Consider the following 19,159-nt stretch of genomic DNA (forward strand, 5'->3'; position numbering starts at 1 on the left):
GTGATATTATATTCATCCTACTGTATTGTGTTATTGACGACTGATGCAACCCTGGAGCATGCAGCAGGGATCTCTCATGCTGCCCACTGAGCTGTTGGAGCCACAGGACAGACAGTAGCTTTGATATAAATGGATTTCTCCACACACGTTTGGTGTTTATGCACCATTTAAAAAGGATGATCACACTGGGCATCATGGATCCATTAAAATACTGTCACCCCTAGAAGCTTTCCCCACTATCCAGTTCTCCTTTTCCACAGTGATCAAAAGAATAGAATACATAAAGAAGGAGAATAAGAGCGAGGAGGTTGGCTGCTGGTCAGTGGAAGCAGAGTTCAACTCCAGTAGTTTAAATATCTGCTGCCTGTTATTGTCTGGATTCAACTAAATATTTGTGTGCAATTATGCAGCTTGTAATTGTAGATTTTTGGCATTTGTGTTTTGGGTTGTGTTAGCTGATGCTTTTTTTTTTTTTGGATCACTACAAGCAAAATGAACTTTTCAGGCCTTACCTACTTACCAAACTGCGTAATAAAGGGTTAGGAAATGTAAAGGTTTGGCACTCATCATTGCAGAGCAAGGGCATGATTTTCTCTGTCTTTTGGGAAATCTAAATTGAGTTCTAATATTCTTTTAAGACAGCTGTGTAATTTAAAAAGGCTGTTGTAAAAGCATCCATGTTTGTTGTGCGCGCACGTGCACACAAACTCAAGCTCCCTCCTGGTGCATTTCATTAGTTGACTGTTTTCCTCCAATGGGAGGACTAAATAAGGACTCTGTCATTGGCTTCTGAGGCTGAATAGTTTGGTCACTCAGAAGGGAGAGGATTAAAAGCTAAAAATGGAAGCAATTTTCTTCTAAGATTAGCCTGTGAGGAAACAAAGAAAGATGAGTTTAGTGAAGCTTTATGCCACTAAATTTACCCATTCTTTCTTAATCATTATTTTGTGTTAAAGTCTTTAGAACTGATTAGCCTGTATGTATATCTGGTTTACATACAGGCTTGTAATTACTTTGGAAAAGAGCGGAAAGAGGAGAGAAAGACAACGCAATGAAGAAAGAGACTGCTATGATGTTTGCTGAACAGGGAAGAAGTTATGCAAAAAGACCTTTATATTGTGCTGATAAAATCATTGCTATACAACTGTTCCTCTGCAGACAGATTTTACAGATTGAAAGAATGGAGGAAATCAAATCAACTGTGCAGTTTACTAATCCGTTCATTGTTTACCAAAGAGAGCCATCTACTGGAGAACTAATAATATCATACTTACACTCAAATAACTGTAGTCACAGTACATTTTCATAGAGAAATACTGTATCTGTATGAGCATTAATTCAAGACTCAAGTGCACTTCCTGAGGTAGATCCTACAGAACAGGCAGTCAGGAGGAGTCCAAGGTCCTTGCCCCCCACCACCTATATCTCTTGTTTGGCCATTACTGTGATTCAAACATCTTCTGAATAACTGACTATATGTTCCTATCAGTCCATTAAAACCCAAGAATACCCTTGGCTTCTGGTTTTTCTAATAAAATGAGAATGAGGGATTGGCAGTTTGAAACAGCTGATGTGACAGAAAGCCTTAGTATGAAGGTCACACTGCTGGAAATGTGTTGTAACACACTTGTAAGCTGTAAGTCATACATGGTTCACATCATTCATTCCATGTAATGGTCACTGTCATGTAGTTTGTCAGTGTATGAAGTGTCCAAGGCAGCAATCCAATGTAGTTCTATATGGTTCTCATCAAACTATATGCTGTTCCTGAGCTGAGTGCTGGGTGCAGATAAAGAGCACAAAGCCTGTATGATGTTAAAAATGCTCCAATGCATGGAGTACTTATGATTCAGACTGTGTCCCTCTACCTATTACAGTTTTAGTCTCAATTCAATTGTGACGCTCACGACAAAAAACAATTCATCACACATACTGTTGCCTCTCTTTTTCCCTCTGGCTCATTTCCCCAACTGATTTTGGATCTAGTGCCAACCTAGTTTGTGATGCGTTTGGAAAAATAAGCATCTTTTCAAGGTGATGGTGACCTCACAGAAAAAGGAGGGGATGCCGCTGAAATCCTATTATCTAGTGGCCTGCATTATTTTATTGCCATCAGCAGTGCTGGCCCATCATCGACATGGAAACAGTTCCCAACAATTCTACCACATCAATTATATCTCTGTAGTCAGACTCAATTTTCATCCAAAAGTAATTGCATAATGTCAGACAACGCCATTGAGATGACATGGTTATTAAAGTACAGATCATGTCATGGTGTAAGGAAAAACAAAAATTTTGTAAATCATACAAAAATAAAATCACATTGCAACTGTTTATCAACATAAGGAATCACTTACCTTTGTCTGTTACAGTGTTCATACAAATATATTGTACAGTGTGAGACAAAATGAGCTGCACCATTTTAATCATATAAGCTCGATTATATCTTCATTGTTTATTGCGCTGGAGAGTTACGATAGTTTTCGTGATAGAAATCTACAGTGACTTTGATTTAAATGCAAGCAAGATGTTTTTTTATTCTAAATATATAGATTTTCTTTCTTTGTCTACCAATTTCATGAAATTGTTCACTTGCAACAAAACATAGCTACTAAATATTTACTGCATTCATTGACATTTACTACATTAATTATAAATGTTGAACTGTTGCTTTCAGTAAAATCTATTTCTTGAAATCTTGAAATGTTTGTCTGTTCATATTTGTTTTAGTTCAGATTGGAATTGAGATAATTCAGTTTTTCCCATGACCTCAACCTCCAGTGTACAATTTATGAAACAAACTGGCAAAAAAAAAAAAAAAAAAAAAGACACACACATACACACACACACAGACACACACACACATACAAAACACATAGTATCGCTTTTACCATATGGTGTATTAGAGGGACTTTGGTGAGCTACGTGGTGGAATATGCCTTTCTGGAATGAACAGATTTATTCAAGAGTTGCTGTGGGAGGTTAGGGGGTGTGTGGGGGCGTGCTTGTGCATGTCACCAAGGTTAACAAGGTGTAGATTTTGACCAAATTAAATAGCAAAGAAAAGTCAAAAAATTACTAAGAAAAGGTTTAGTAATGTCTACCAAAATGTTTGTTCACCTTGGAAACACTCACATAGATAACTAAACTGATGACAAAGGACTGCTGCTGTTCTTTGATCCATCCAATTTTTAGCTTCACCTGACCATCTGAGTCCAGATAATGGATCAGGAAGTGTTCACCATCATAGTCATAGGACAGGGATGTCTTTTCCAGCTCCAGGGAAACAGGTGAGCTGACACACCAAAAGGGCTTCTTAAATTCATCGAGCAGAGTCAGACTCATGATGCAGCAATTCTAGCAAGAAGAAAAGTGAATATGCTTGAAAACCCCTTTATTGTGTGAGGGGTTTCTCTACTATGTATTCTAAAATGCCAAAATCCAAATCTCTATCCAGGACCTCTGACACTACGTAAAACTTGAAAATCTATGTAAACATTGGACATTTCCACTGTGTTGTTATTGCTGAGAACGAAAGGAGTGATTTGTAATTTTAGAATAAACTTTTTAATTCGTCTGTGAACATGACTGGCTCTCTTTCAGCACTTGTTGGTAACAAACTTAGAATATTTAGAGTGTGAATATTTTTTCTTTCAATAACATATAGTGGATCAGTGTGTGAGTAGCCCACAGTAGGCTATATGTAATACCTCTACTGTGCCCTGCATGACCTCACACCTCCAGGGAAGGGTGATGCTGCCTGACAGAGGGATGTGCTGAGACAGGTTTGTCCTGCTAATGGCAGTCAGCTTGATGAATTCATTGCAGATCTGAGCTGGTGAAAGACAATAAAAAACATGTAAGTCTTTATACCATAATAATTATCACTTTAAAGAGTCGTAATGTCACTCATTCATGAGCTCTAATTTGAAAGACTTATTATATCAACATTTGGGTTCTAACTTTGAAACCATAAAGGGTTTTTTAACATTTTTTGATGTGAAGGATTTATTTGTTACATGCCAGAACAATGTAACACAGTCCTCTAGCACTGTCTCTCAGACAGAAGTATTCAAAGTTATTTGAGTCACACCATCTCGAATCGGGGTCTTTAAATGCCCCACAGCATTCAGTATACTTCATATATAATTTATATATAATTTTACAATATGACCTTGTATGTATAAATATACAAATACGTGGTTGCATAAATGGATTACCTCTGTGGCAGAAGAGCTGGGAAAAACTCGCAGACATCAACTTGCATACAGTGGTGTTGAGAACAATATGTAGCTGGTAACCATGGAGACCATAATTGGAGTCTATGTCATTAAAAGGGCATTTGACCATCAACTCCATGTCGGGACTGGAGGAGGAAAAAAATGTAAAAAGTGAATTAGACTGTGTTGTCGGAAGAGAACATTCAGAATGAAAATTTATTTTCAGAGCATTTCTGAGGTTTATTACTTCAGTAAACTGTAATAAGTGCTGCGATGGACTGGCAACCTGTCAAGGGTGTACCCAGTCCTCGCCCAGTGTGATCTGGGATTGGCTCCAGCACCCCGCTTGCGACCCAGAATCGGATAAGCAGTAAAAGCTGAATGAATGAACGAATGAATTGTAATACATAAGGGTGTAACTGTATTGTGCGCCTACAAGAGACCAGAAGAGGGCACTATGTCCACACATTGCTCAAGTGCAAGACTCAATATTTGCAGCATTATAAAGAATCTTTTATAGTCCTGGTGCTTTGTCTCTCCCCTCAATTGATCAATGAGGCACTTTGTAGACAACCCAGCAACCCCAGGACTGAATATCATTCAACTTGAATTCCTTTTTTTTTTTTTTTTCTTAGATTAGATGCATAGAAATAAAATGTGACCACTATAATGTTTGAGACAGTTGGGTGACGTGTGCATTACTATCTAATCATATTGTGTGAGTGTGGATACAGGTTGTGAGCAGTGACCAACATTTTTTTCCTTCTGAAGCTGCATAATTTGCAGAACTAATTTGGTAATCCTCTGTTTCACAAGAAAAACAACAAAATGTGTTGTTCTGTTGACTCCTTAATGTTTTTCCCCAGGATACATCAAGCATCCTGAAACAGTTTAATCCATCAGTTTAATTCAAACATCAAAGAGGGTTATTTCTCCAAACAATTTACCCTCTCTGCCCCTTGTAAACGAGTAAACTTTTATGACATTCTCCTGATGGCAAAAGATAATGCATCAGGTATCCTGATACATGACAAGAATATCCTTTTTTTGATAAAAATGTAGTAGAGTCACAATGTCCTCTGTGCAGTGAAATACAGGTGCCTCTAATGCTGACGCATCAACTCTCACCATGCAGTGTATGGTAGATGGGCCACATTGGGAGCATCAAATAAATCTTGTCAGTGCCCACATCCTTTGAATTTGAGCCCTAACCATCTGATGGTGATACAATGCACGCCACATATGCATGTGAATAAAAGGTGCCTGTTCAAGTGTAGCCTACCAAACAGAGGATCCCTTGATGCTTCTTTCCACTAATTTGTGGAAGTGGAGGGTGAACATGATGAAGGCAATGGAGCACTGGTCCTGCAAAGAGAGCCATCAGTTAACCTCTCCTGCTGTCTCACTTTTTTCAGCTGCTATAAATTGATGGATAATAATTGCAAAACTAATTACCCTCCAGGTACCAATGATGATTCCAGGCTGTAACAGTTTTAGTTCAACCAGTCTGTCCTGACCAATGACCCGCGCACTTTTCCTTAGAGTTTGCATGTCTAACTTGGCCATGAGGGACTTCCAGCCAGGTCTGTCAGAGCAAGAATATATTTTCTATTTTCTGAGCATAGAGGAAACAAATAGGACACCTTTCCTCTTACTTCTTTAGGCCAGGGCAGTTGAGGGCTATCCTTCTGACACCGTGAAGTTGAAGGGTGGAAATCTTCTGGTAGTTGGGCAAGGAGCGTCCTCCACTCCAGCACAGAAATACTGAAGTCTCACAGAACTGGGACCAGTTCAGCTCCAGTGTGACCTCACACCCTCCCTCTTCAGAGACTGTCAGCTCCCAGGTGATGTGCAACTCTCTGGAATACGATACAACATATATTTGGGCTTTTGCATTCAAAGTGTAGCACAACAGAGGTGAGTGTCTGAGAGCTTAACTGGTGGATCATCTACAAATAAATCTGAAATTTATGGGCTCTGTCCTTTGTAAGTAGGGAGTAGTACAACAGCAGATAAGCTGTTCTCACTAATGAAATGATATGCAGCAAATGAAATGAAACCACAGCTGTTGTGACAAATCGCTTGATTCAATTCTGTCTAAACTGTGATTCAGAGCTGCCCCTTCTATGATGCAGCCAGTATCTCACTGAGGCACCATCCAATATCAATTAAGTGGAGGAACAAAGCTAAAAACTGGAGCAGCCCGAGAGGCTCCAGATGACCCAGGGGATTTCACTCTTCATTGTCTGTCTGTGTGATGTGTTGTGATGATTATTACCAAGGTAAATCGCATGCTCCTCAGTGTTTCTAACAGACAAAACCCCAAAGGGAATCGTCTGAGTTGGTAGGAGGAGGGAGAAAGTGTGCTTGCGTGTGTGTGTGTGTGTGGTGTAGATGATAGGTTGGGGGGCTAAGTAATTTATTTCAACAATTCAGACAGCCTCTGCAGGAACACAATTATTTCTCCTTCCCCTCTGTACTACAGCGACTGCCACAGAACTCAAAATTGAGTGCTACACATCCTCTAATCAGAGGTTATAAAAACACAGCAGAAACTGCGGTGAAGGCAGAGAGGGAGCTTTCCCCTGTGTGCTGGCATCCCCCTGAGCAGACATCACATTCAGACAGAGACCTCCTTTCTCACCTTTAATAAGAAAGTGCCATTAAGTGCGATATGAATAACAAGCCCTGCTTTGTTTTTGATTGCCAGTGGCTTGAACTGTCCTCTAGTCTCCACCCCTGAGCTGTCTTCACAGTGAGGGAGCTTTTCCAAAGTTTTACTGTTTACTAACCACTGCCAGTGCAGGGGCTCCCTTGACACCCTACAAAGCATCTTCCAATTGTGAAACTGCTAGATGTAGCACACAGAAGTCAGAAGATGATTATGGTACCTTACAAACAAAAGCCATTCACTTCCATTTGTCTGCAATAAGCAACAGACTGAAATATAACAGTGACACAAGGATTCCCAGAGAAATATTGAGGCCTTTTTCTCACCTTAATAGCCAAGATGCTTAAAATGTACATGATTAGTTTAACTTAGAACACCACTCATCATTATACTCAAGTATCTGGCAAATTAAATCATGTATCTGGAAAACAAAACAAACCACACACCCCAAGTACTTCACCTAAGTGGTTTTCAAGTGTTTTTATTAGCATCACCTCATCTCTTACCTTAGAACACGCTCTGTTTGACTAGGCAGCCCAGTGTGATGGCTGATGAGTCCAAGATGTCTTTTCCACTTGTTCACATCACATGCAGCTACAGTCTTGAAGTATAGACACTTCCAGTAGCCAGCATTGTGATCCCACAGTTCCACTGTGGCCACTCTCAGCAGCAGCTCATCCACGTTCTTGAATTTCCGCTTCTCTTTCTTGCCAAATTTTGCTATGTATACTTTATACCACAGTGCACTACAGGTGAGAGATTGGAGTGAAAATGAAATCAAATAAATTAATTAATAAATAAAAATAACAACAACAATAATAATAATAATTATTATTATAATAATAATAATAATAAATGAGAATAAATGTGCCAGATGTGTATTTGTCATTTGTTATTTGGTCAAAATTATTTCCTTCAGGTTTCATGGGAATTGTGAATTGGAAAAGGATTTTTCCATGATGTAGTAAATTTTAAAGTAAATTTTAAAGTAAATGACAATGCCAAGCAATCCAAATGATTTAAACATGGGACACTGTAGTAATAAAGCAAAGCCAGTACGGTAGTGAATCAGAGCAGCTGTCTCACACTGAGTTTCTTAGTGCTTTTACATTCTTTATGCGTTATTAACGGTATTAAAGGCAAAAGACTAAAGACATTTCCTTTAAAAGAAAATTACATATTTTTTCTGTCTAGAATAAAAAAAAAAAAGAGATCTCTTTGGCTACCATTTACCAATGCAGTCAACATGTTTAAATCCTTTCCCAGTAGAATTGGCTTTTTCTCAAGCACAGCTAATAAATTATTCTTCTGCTATACTGTTCAAGCAAAATGAGCTATATAAATATATGAACTAGGACTTTGACAACAAAAATTGATCAAGTAATTGAGAAAAATGATCAGGATGTTAAACTGTGATAAAACGTTTATCAGTTGAAGCATTGTACTGCATCAGAATTAGAATTAAAATGCAGATAAAAATAGCTTGACTTGTCGTGTTTTTAATGACTGTTCGATTGGATTATTTTAATTAAATTAATTTGTATTATATGCTGTGTATGTTGAATTAACAAGACTTGGCTGATACTTACTTGTCATTGCCGAGCATGTGGAAGAGCTTATTGACATGGCTGATGCTGAAAAGAGCAGAGGCATCCAGGTATGACAGAATCTTAATCAGGATCTCAGATGGCAGTCTACAAAAAAGGTAATTAGATATCAGAACAAGGACGTGCCAGTGTTTTCATGCCACCTGTTGCTCAGCATGCAATGTTTTGGAGGCACCAGTAAATGATACAAATGTGCCAGGCTACTTGCAAATTCATCATGCATGTCTGGCAACAAAATGTAATGATCCATGTCAATGTTCTTATTTAGTGGATGTGGTCTAAAACCATGAACAGATGAGCAATATGAATGACTGACAGTGAAGAAAAGTGCTCTTGACAGATTGTATAATAGATCAATATGAAAAATCTAAATCAATATTGTAATATCTTCTCCAATTGATACCCAGGAGAACAAGTAACAGTGGTTTCAGAACAAGACCCTTCTCACTGTGCAGGAAGTGATGAATTGTGAGTGTGAGAACCAAACTGTGAACAGTCATCCATATTAAAGCTGAAATTACTTGTCTTAAGTCATCTGTCTTTCTTTGGAAAATTTGAGTTTGTTTGGATATTAAACTAAGATTCAGCAATGTTTAATGTCTGTAATCATCTTTAGACCTATCTTCCTGACATTCTGTCCCGTGACACCTTAAAAGATGGCCGGGGTGGTTGTCTTCATGTCTGCTACGGAGAATTATTGATCAAGTTGATCTGGATGCACCTGTTCCAGTGAATGATGCCAATATCTTCAAATTAAATGACTTGTGTGAGTAATTTTTTTCTAAAACAACTTCCAAATGAGGGCAGCACAGTGGTTAGTGCTGTTGCTCCACAACAAGAAGGTTGCGGGTTCGGTTCTCAGGGTCTTTTTGTGCGGAGTTTGCATTTTCTTCCTGTGTTTGTGTGGGTTTGCTCCAGTTACTCCGGTTTCCTCCAACCATCAAAACGTATGCATATTTAGGTTAATTGGTGACTCTAAATTGCCCACAGTGTGAGTTGTTGTTCGTCTCTGTATGTTGGCCCTGTGATGGACTGGTGAACTGTCCAGGGTGTGCCCTCGGTAGGGGGCTCCAGCACCCAGAAACGGAAAAGGGTAGAACATGAATGAATGAATAAATGAGATCCCAAATTAATTAATATTTTTTTACACAGGATATGTATCATATTCCAGCTTTAAAATTCAAATGGCTCAAATGGTTCACCTCTCATTGGTATTGTGCTATTCTAAGTCTTGCTTGGCAGTTCGAAGAGTTTGGAAAAAGGAGAGCAGGCTGGGAGTGAATTAGTTACTGTGAAAATTCCAATAGATCCACAGCAATGTCAAGCGATTTGTCAAGTACAGATGGCACTTCTTAAACATTGTTTGGGATTTTACAATGGATTACAAAATACAAAATTGTTATATAGTCTTCATAGTATGGATATACAAACACAGCAGTGACTGTGAATAATGGGCAACAATCCAAATAAATACCAAATCGGGCTTGGTGGTGCTTGAAGCTACATTACCATCATATATGTTGATGGCACATCAACATATCATATCATATCATATCATGTGTTATATCAACACATTCATCATCTGAGTTTAGTATATTAGCATAGTAGAATTAAAGAATTAATACTGAATGCAAGGACTGCTGAGGTTGATGGGAATATCTTTAACTGTGTAAATCTTTATTCAAACTCTAAAGGGAAAACATTTCATTACTGAGCTGATTAAAAGTTTAAAGCGTTATATGTAGGTTTTCTGTGGCACCATATGTAGTGTCTGGCAGAGAGCAGATGGTGATGAGTGACTCTTGACAAGAGGTTCAGCCATCTTGGTCATAATACAAGAGATTATAATGCAGCCTCTGAAATGTGCCACTTCTTCAGGGCAGAGTGGAGACTCAAGTCTTTTAAAAAAACTGACAAACGTGCCAGGGCTTGCTTCTTAACATTCTTTCATTTACAATATTTTCAACTCCTGGACTGTCACTGAACTTGCAGCATCGTTTGTGTACCTCCAAAATGTATGCTAAATATGATACAGTATGTCAAAAACATTTATCTTAAATATTGTACTTCTTGCCTTCACAAATAAATTAAATGAAGCAAGTAAGGCAAGTAAATGCTAACAATGGCTATGTAGAGACAGTAAAACTGACAAATACTTCCTTTAAGGTATCAACAGTTCTCATAATTCATCCTGAGGAAGAGAATCGTGGAAATATTAGTCTATGGTTGTTCCTGGTGGGGGATGAATGTCAACAAAGTGGGATAGTAATTTGCAATAAAGATATTTCACTAAAAAACAAAATGAACAATTTGAAACCACAAAAGCAACTAAGGTAGTTGCTAAAATCATTTCAGTCAAGCAAAGGTTGTGGATTGACATTGCCATCCCTGCCACTTGTGAATGATCTGCACCAACTCAAAAGTGAGGATCTGCTGCTTTTACTCTTTGTCATGTTAAGTGGAAAATTTAGAATGACATACAGCTGGTCTTCTGCCAAACGCCTCCCCATGAGTATCCGTCTGCAGTTGGATGCCATCTCACTTCTCCTCTAACAGCCAGTTTGCATCTGACCTCGCCCCGCCACGTTCAAGCCCATTCAACTATTTCCCCTAATAAATACCTGCCAACGCTCAGGTCGGGACCAGTGTCTTTATCAGCTGATACAAACTGTGTGCAGCCTTATCTCTGAGCAACTCAAGCAGGCAGTTTAACATAACGTAAAAACGTTTGTATCACTGATCTAAAGACAAAGCAACAAAAAATATGCCATGCACATTCAGCAACACAAATAGTCAGTCAGGTGAGGACATTTAGGTGCTGATATTGATCGTGGAAAGGATCCAATTCCTTAAATTGAGCATGTAGCGGAGTCTTTGACCTGCTTTACTGTGCGCCTTTACTAAGGAGTTTTTGAACACGACCTGACTCACATGTTGGATGGTGACTGACACATTACCTCTCCATAAAGCTGCGGGGTGTCCTGTCAGCTGTTCTGCTCTTCACTGTCCGCACTCTGGGACTAACTCCTTTTAAAGCGAACATTTTTAGCACACGGCTATAAAGTAATTTAAACTTCCGGAGGGTTTAGCTGCGTTTTTTTTTGTTTTTTTTTTACTGATTTAACAGGTCCCGGAATATGACGTCGATACAGAGTGGATGAACTTGTCTATGTTGATGATACAAATGAAAGTTAAAGCTAAGTAAAAACTTCTTTCTCTCTCTTTCAAGCCTTCGCCATGTTGAAGAAAAACTACGGCAGCGTTACATTTGTGGACTGCGCCCCGTTGTCATGGTGACTGACGCTCGGTAACGTTCTTTCCACGAGCGGAAATAAGTCTTCCGCTGGGGTTGGGCACATTTGCCTTCAAAATAAAAGCAAGCAAACCACTTCATTTAAAAAAAAAAAAAAAACAACAACACACTTTAGAGCCTATGATTTCAATTAACAGAAATAAACAGATGTCACTCAAACACTGACGGGCATTCTTTGTTAGATTGTGCTTCAGTAACCTTTCTGCTGGGTTTCCGTAATTTGAAGGGCAGTGAATTACAGGTGTGCACAAATTATTTAGTGGCCTGCTGTACTTCAATAAAGGCGAGGGACTCACAAGAGGGACGTTAAAAATAAAATGGTTAAAAGTGAAGCAGCAAAGAATGGGATACGCTGACTTTCAGTTTCTGTTATGTGTCAAATCGCTGAGGCAAGTTTTATAATTTAGAATCGTTCAACAACACAGCAATTTGATGTGCAAACTCATTAAGACAAGTAGGGGAGACCAGGTATGGCTGTAACATGGAGAGAGTTGGAACAGCATCAATTCCATCAATCAGGGAAAGAGATACGAGCCATATGATTATTTCAGCATCCACCCCTTCATCTCCAAATTCCACATGGTGATTTTCAAGGCTGGAAACAGGTGCATGCAGATTTTATTGAGGAAAAAAAAATCTATTTTGAGGTAAGAAAGTAACTTATTTTGACTCAAAATAAATTTTGTTTAGTACTTACACAATTTCAGATAAAGTCGTGACCTACAGCAGATCAAATTGTAGCTTCTCAGGCAAAATGTGATGTTTTTGCCCTCTGCTAATTAGCTAAACAACGGCTGATTTCTTTGACTTTAATCATTTAACAGCATGCCTAGGCAGCGGAAAAGAACAGCTAAGGGAGGTGTGGCTGCTGATGTTTTTTTTTTTTTTTTTTAAAGGCATCTTATGAGGTCAAAAAGAAGGACAAGTCAGTCAGATCAGTAGTGCAGGAACTTGGGATCATGGGATCACTGAGCAGATAATACTGAAAGCTGGCTGAAAGCAGCCAACTGAAAGTGTGATTTTCATACAGGTGTATTGTAATATTCATTTAGCATTCATACTGTTATGAAAGTAGACTCAGTTACACACACACACACACACACACACATACCCAGTCTCCCCTCCATCTTTCCTGATTAAGGAAAGATAGAGCATCTTCAGTCCATATATGCATAGAAAGATAAATACAAACAGTCTTCTCCTGAACTAAGACATACTGCAGGGCTGCAATTAAACTCCAGCTAAACACATCTTATTGTTGGCTGTCTTATTTAACAGCCAACCACTAAATATTTGTAAAGATATAATCCATGTTCTGTGCAGTAACGCCTGCTAAAATGAATGAAACTATTGATTCATGTGTCATTTTCATCATTCTGTTGAACACACCATACCTGCACTGCACTTGGTTTCTGACAAACATTTGTGATACAAACATGTATACAATCTATATGGACAAGCATACTGCAGTTATTTTGTTTTATTGCCTAGAGGCTGAAACATTACCAGAAGATGCCTGACTTCAACTCTAACTCAAATTCTACTGATAAAATTGGATAGCTTTTCTCGAGAGACCTAGTTTTTTGTACCTAAACAGGAGTGTGCAGACTATATAGATGCGCATATTTGAATTTGAGTACACATAGTACCCGTCTGCTGCAAACTTTCTCAGGGTTAGCTATATGATTCCTCATCACGGTGTTAGCCCAGTACAAGGAGGAGAAGGGATAGAGCAGGAAACAGACAGGATAGATGTTATTTGTCACTTCACGCATTCTAGGATAGAGATCACTTCTTCCTGATGTAATGCAAGACAGACACAACACAATCTCACTCCTTCGCGTTCAGTCGTTTCTTCGTAGGCTACACTAACAGAAAGAAAGATCACAAATGAACTTGTTTTAGAGTTTGACCTCATTTCAAATATGAAGATACAGACTCATTTCTAGCTGCATGTAGACAGATGGACGGGCAGACAGATGGACAGAGAGATATTCATTTTAAATTGGGTATTTTAGACTTCATGGAGCATATGGCAGTGCAGATTTTTAGTGCACAATATTTGTAATAAAAGTATTGGGCAGACTGTATTAGGTACATGACAGAAAGATCACTAAAATTATTTTACGCATTAAGCAAATTCTAAGTCGCTGGAATCATCCAGATATAAATACTTTCATTTGTACAGAAGAACACAAAATCAAGCAGACTGAAGCTAAACCCTTTTCTTTGCAAGAACAGATGGCTTGCTTTAAGACCCATCATACAATCGACCTCCCCATTTCTGGAAGCCAGTAGCCCCTGCTAGCTGTCAGGGAAAATAACCATAACACTGTTGTCAGTCTTGCCGATCATCTTCCCTGATGAAAGTGAAGTCCCTTTTAGGGCAACAGCAGCCGCTGGTATGGTAATGCCATGTAGGCCACATCCCTTTCCCTTGCATGTACCCCCTTACTTGACATTTGATGTTTTCTGTAGCCCTGTGTCCTTCTGAAGGCCTGGGGTCAGTTGTGACTCTTGGATACCTGATGTCACTCTTTCGCATGGTTTGTCAGTCAGCTCTGGCAGTCCAATGTGGAGCTGAGAAAGAGCGGATGGAACACCACGAATTCTTCGATTTTGTATTTTCTTTGCTCTGCTAAAATTGTGCATTTATGAAAGCATCTAGCAGAAAATTAACCATAAATTCTGTACTTGTGCGAAGGATTTTTCATAGCGTAACATCCAATACCTTGAATGAAAAATTTAGCTTGATGCTCTTGTCCCTTCCATTTTATTTATTTTTTTCATATTTGCTATTTAAAATTCCAAACCTAATGAAATATAGAGGAAAATTATAAACTACTACATACTTAAGCTGTCTGTCCAGTGCCTCCCTCTGCTAATATTAGTACCATACATAATGTGGCCATTTAGCATAAAAGCAGGAAAATGACAGCTCATTAAAGGTCCAACTCAGTCCACTCTCAAACCCTTCAGAGTTATGGAGCACGGATAGGAACCCTCTGTGTCCGACTGTTTAATGGATGACGACATGTCAAAAAGTGAAAAGAAAGGTGCTACAGAGAGGAGCAGATCATTTTCTGTGAAGTGAGAGTATGCTGAGGCGTCACTCTTTCTTTGTTTGCAAATGTGGCCTAATTTGCTGATTACACATATCCATATGTGGCCAATGCAAACATCGCACAACTTCATAATTATCTTAATAACTTATATGCTTTGATATGTTTATGTTCCAGTGGAAAACAGACTTCTGTAGAATTAAAATCCGCCACTGGATGGCGCACGAGCATCTGTAGTGAGCTAGTAGAAATGCTCGTCTACTTCTGAAATTAGTAACATATACATGGATGCCAATGTGGCATGCAGCAGCAAGGTTATCTGCTGCAGCCCCTTTCATTTCAGATTAATCAGGATGCGACATGAGAAACCCACCGCATATAAATGACAGACACTGAAAGCAAGTGATCTCTGCCGTCCTGAGGGGCCCCAGAGCTCAGAGCATTGATCTGATTAATATGTAAACAGACCCATTAATCCACGCATGTGCTCTTAATTGTGGGATACTTATGAGGAGTGTTGTTGCAGTGGCTACACAAAAAGAATGGGCGTGAGTTGTCCCTCGAAAGGGAGCCCCGAGACTCTTGCTTTGGTTGCACCAGCGATCTGAGCGCTCAGTTCACAGTCTGCGAGAGACAGAGAGCATACCAGCAGGATGGATGGCACAGGTAGGTCGTGATTTACCTTTTTTTTCCTCTGCAGAAATGCCAGCAAAGTGCTTTTATATATATATATATATATAAACATCACCATTTCTTAGGACAAGAGGATAGCCACATCGTCTCTTCCAGTGAGATTATAAATAGTTGCAATAGTTGCCACAGTGGGTTATCCTGCAGGACACACTGGCACAGGTAGTTGATTTGGCCAATAATGGACAGTCAAAATATCAGCATTCAGCTCTGCATCGTGATTTGGCCGACTTTGATTTTTACCGAGAGCGCCTGCCTCTCATTTTACGCACGATAGCCATTTTACGCACAGAGATGACACTCAAGTTTAAGAACTAAACTATCGGAAATCTTTCTCCCATCGCATCTGACATGGATACTCTATTTCTTCTCCTTTCTTATCATCAGGATTTACAACAGTTTTCTGAATACTCTCCAAAAACTAAGAGGACGAGGACGCACAGGAGGGAGGGGAGACTCAGCCGGAGAGAGTCTGAGTGCGTCTGTGTCAGAGGCTGTTTGAGAGAGTGAGGGAGCATCATTGATAGAGGAAAAGAGAGAGGGGAAGAGAGAACGGAGTTAAGTCTGGACCAGGTGATCGAATACTAACAAACCTCCAAGGGGCTGCTGGGTTCTATCAGTGTGCACGGGATCAGCGATCTGACCATGGTGCCAGCGCGCTGCCCGGGACCCTGTGCCATACTGGCACTGGTCCTCCTCTTGGGATGCGGCGTGGCTCTCTGCCTCGGCCAGAACGACACGGAGCCCATCGTGCTGGAAGGGAAGTGTCTTGTGGTGTGCGACTCGAACCCTTCATCGGATGGAGCGGTCACCTCGTCACTTGGCATTTCGGTCCGCTCCGCCGGGGCAAAGGTGGCTTTTTCCGCCGTGCGTGGAACCAACCATGAGCCGTCAGAGATGAGCAACACATCTATGACCATCTATTTCGACCAGGTCAGAATTTATCGATAACATAACCCACCAGGAGTGTATTATGAAAGTGATTGGGCACAAAATCTTAGATCCATTGGTATTTTTTTTTCTGTTGTTTTTATTTTGTGCTTTTTTTTTTTTTTTTTTTTTTGAGGGGGGTGGTTCCCCCTTTTCTGCACCTGAAAAACAATATTTGCCGTGGGCGTAGATAACTTGTTTAAGCTAACGTGTCATTGATTTTCTATCATTGCCGAACTTCTGTGTGACCTGAGCATCTCCAGTCTGAAGATCACAATGCTGTTTTCCTTTCATTTAATGCTCTGCGTAACTGCCGCGGTTTGGAGATGCGCGGCCAAAAGGATGACCATCCATGCGTGATCACTTATTACATATGCGTGTTAGGCCTCGGCCACATCTACACGCGCATTGTGGAGTTTTTTTTTTTTTTTGTTTGTTTGTTTTGTTTTTTTTTTTCTAAAGATGTTCTAGTGAGTTTTCACGGCTGAGGGCTTTGGACTGCGGCCTGTTAAACGCATGAAATCGGGAACCATCCCAAACTGCGACTGAAGTTCAGCATTCAACATTTGGCGTAGCAGAACCGGGCTATATCTGATACGTCTGTCTGTAATCACTGTGCGTAGCAGAGACAAACAATACACAGTGGCAGCTGTTATGTTAAGTGAAGCATGCACATGAGGGGGTGGGGGGGTGGGAGGGAGGGAGGGGGTGGTTGGAGGGGGGACAGAGCGCTGTCTCATTGTTCCCCCCCCCCCTTTTTTTTTTTTTTTTTTTTTGGTCACAGGTTTTAGTGAACATCGGCAACCATTTCGATCTCAAAGCGAGTGTTTTCCAGGCTCCAAGGAGGGGGATTTATAGTTTCAGCTTTCACGTGGTGAAGGTCTACAACAGACAAACCATTCAGGTGAGCAACGACCAAATCTGCATTCAGCATTTAGTCCCAATTTTCGAGCACGGGCAAAAGTGAGCCAGCCTGTGGGTTCCCCCTCCACTTATATCCCCCTCCCTCCCTCCCCTGCAGGTCAACCTGATGCAAAATGATTACCCGGTTATATCAGCTTTCGCCGGTGACCAGGACGTAACGAGAGAGGCTGCCAGCAACGGAGTACTGCTGATGGTCGAGCGGGAGGACCGCGTCTATCTGAAGCTGGAACGGGGCACCCTCATGGGTGGATGGAAATACTCCACCTTCTCAGGCTTTCTAGTCTTTCCTCTATAATCTAATCTGTGATGAGCCACGTCGCAGAAGACTCTGTTTAGGTTGAGGAACAGAAAAAAAGAAAACACAAAAAAAAAAGAGAAAAAATAAAAAAAAAACAACCACGCCATTTATTTTTAACTTAAATAACTGTCAGCCAAGGAAGCCGACGAATATCTGTATACCTACACTCGTCCACTATCTAGTCAAATATGAACGTTTCCTTGGAATTTCATATATTCAAAATCCATCAGTCAACTTTAACGCAATCTGGATGATTAATCCTATTGATCGGCCAGTGGCGTGTGTTTGTCGGGTATGTGGATTTTTTTTCTTGCTTGGAAAACAAACTTTGTCAACAGACAAACAAGTGAACCTCGAGAAAATGGACAAAGGGAGAAAATGAGGCGTGGAAGAACTGACGTCCTGGACAGGCCGAGTGTGTTATGCTCTATTTTATGTTTGTATAGCCTTAAAGAATATATGGTTTCCGTCCAAGTGAAGTATATGGAATTATGGACATCCAGAGAAGAAGTGCTTTCACACCCAAGGCGTTTTTTTGCACGAATGGAGGTTTTTTTCTTTATGTTTTGTGCTGTCAATGGTGTTGCGTTTGGATGCTGAACATATTGAAAATAAGCCAAATGTAGGCCGCCGACGAGTTTATTTAAAAAAGAAAAAAGGCGACATATTTCAGCCACCGGAGACGAGTTAGGGCCCTTTTATTAAAAAAAAAAAAAAACAACACTAATATTGATTATATAATTTATAAAGTACATATTCACATAATTGTGTGTTCTCCATTTCGAATCTGCGTAGCTTTGACTGATTTAATGTTCAGTGACGTTGCTCACCAAATGTACATTGTGGAAATAATAGAAGAAATCCCTATATGTCCCGCTTAATAAAAGATATTGTATTGTATGTAGGCTGAGCGCATTCATCACTTTTTATTGTCCTGCCTTTCAGTTTGAAGGGAGGAAAAGCGAAGATCAGCCCGAAAGGCCTCAATGTCAAACAGACGCAGCCGCGTTAGTCGCTGTCCGGGGTGCTGAAACGCCGCTGGACTCTCACTTGTTACACGTTGAAAATGAATGAACCCAGCAAGGAGAGAGACAGCAGATACATGAGAGATAGGTGCTAAGAAACCAACTTCTATTATTATGACTAAACGCTCCTTTGTTGCTCACTGGAATGGAATATAATTGCTGGAATGGAAACACTGAGCATCACCTTACAGCTCAACACCAACACACTGGATGCGCCTTTGCGCAGTGCACGACAAATACAGAAGACTGAGAGACCCGTCTTCTTGATCCGCAGCTGAGTCCCCCTTAGAATAAACAAGTGCTTTGTGTAGAGTCACAAAGAATTTTTTAAATCATCTGTTCTGTAGTTTAATAGCTTGCCCCCAACGTGTAGTGCAACTTTGGCTTTCAAGGTTCAGTTGGAAAATCAACATTTTTTC

The 19,159-nt window shown here is 40.0% G+C and overlaps 2 protein-coding genes across 2 annotated transcripts; one reads left to right on the forward strand and one right to left on the reverse strand.

The window, feature by feature from the left end:
* Positions 1-3,090: 3,090 nt before the first annotated feature.
* On the reverse strand, positions 3,091-11,541 carry fbxo15 (F-box protein 15). The gene is made up of 9 exons (XM_029529658.1): positions 11,456-11,541; positions 8,481-8,585; positions 7,398-7,637; positions 5,876-6,079; positions 5,676-5,805; positions 5,503-5,585; positions 4,221-4,366; positions 3,711-3,835; positions 3,091-3,357 (listed from the first exon to the last, which is right to left on the reverse strand). Exons 1-9 carry the CDS (start codon positions 11,539-11,541, stop codon positions 3,091-3,093), a joined length of 1,386 nt encoding a protein of 461 aa, XP_029385518.1.
* A 4,479-nt stretch (positions 11,542-16,020) lies between these two features.
* Positions 16,021-18,502, forward strand: cbln2b (cerebellin 2b precursor). The gene is made up of 3 exons (XM_029529320.1): positions 16,021-16,496; positions 17,278-17,397; positions 17,515-18,502. Exons 1-3 carry the CDS (start codon positions 16,209-16,211, stop codon positions 17,710-17,712), a joined length of 606 nt encoding a protein of 201 aa, XP_029385180.1. The 5' UTR covers positions 16,021-16,208; the 3' UTR covers positions 17,713-18,502.
* The last annotated feature ends 657 nt before the right edge of the window (positions 18,503-19,159 follow it).

The sequence above is a fragment of the Echeneis naucrates genome, chromosome 20, assembly GCF_900963305.1.
Source record: "Echeneis naucrates chromosome 20, fEcheNa1.1, whole genome shotgun sequence".
NCBI lineage: Eukaryota > Metazoa > Chordata > Actinopteri > Carangiformes > Echeneidae > Echeneis > Echeneis naucrates.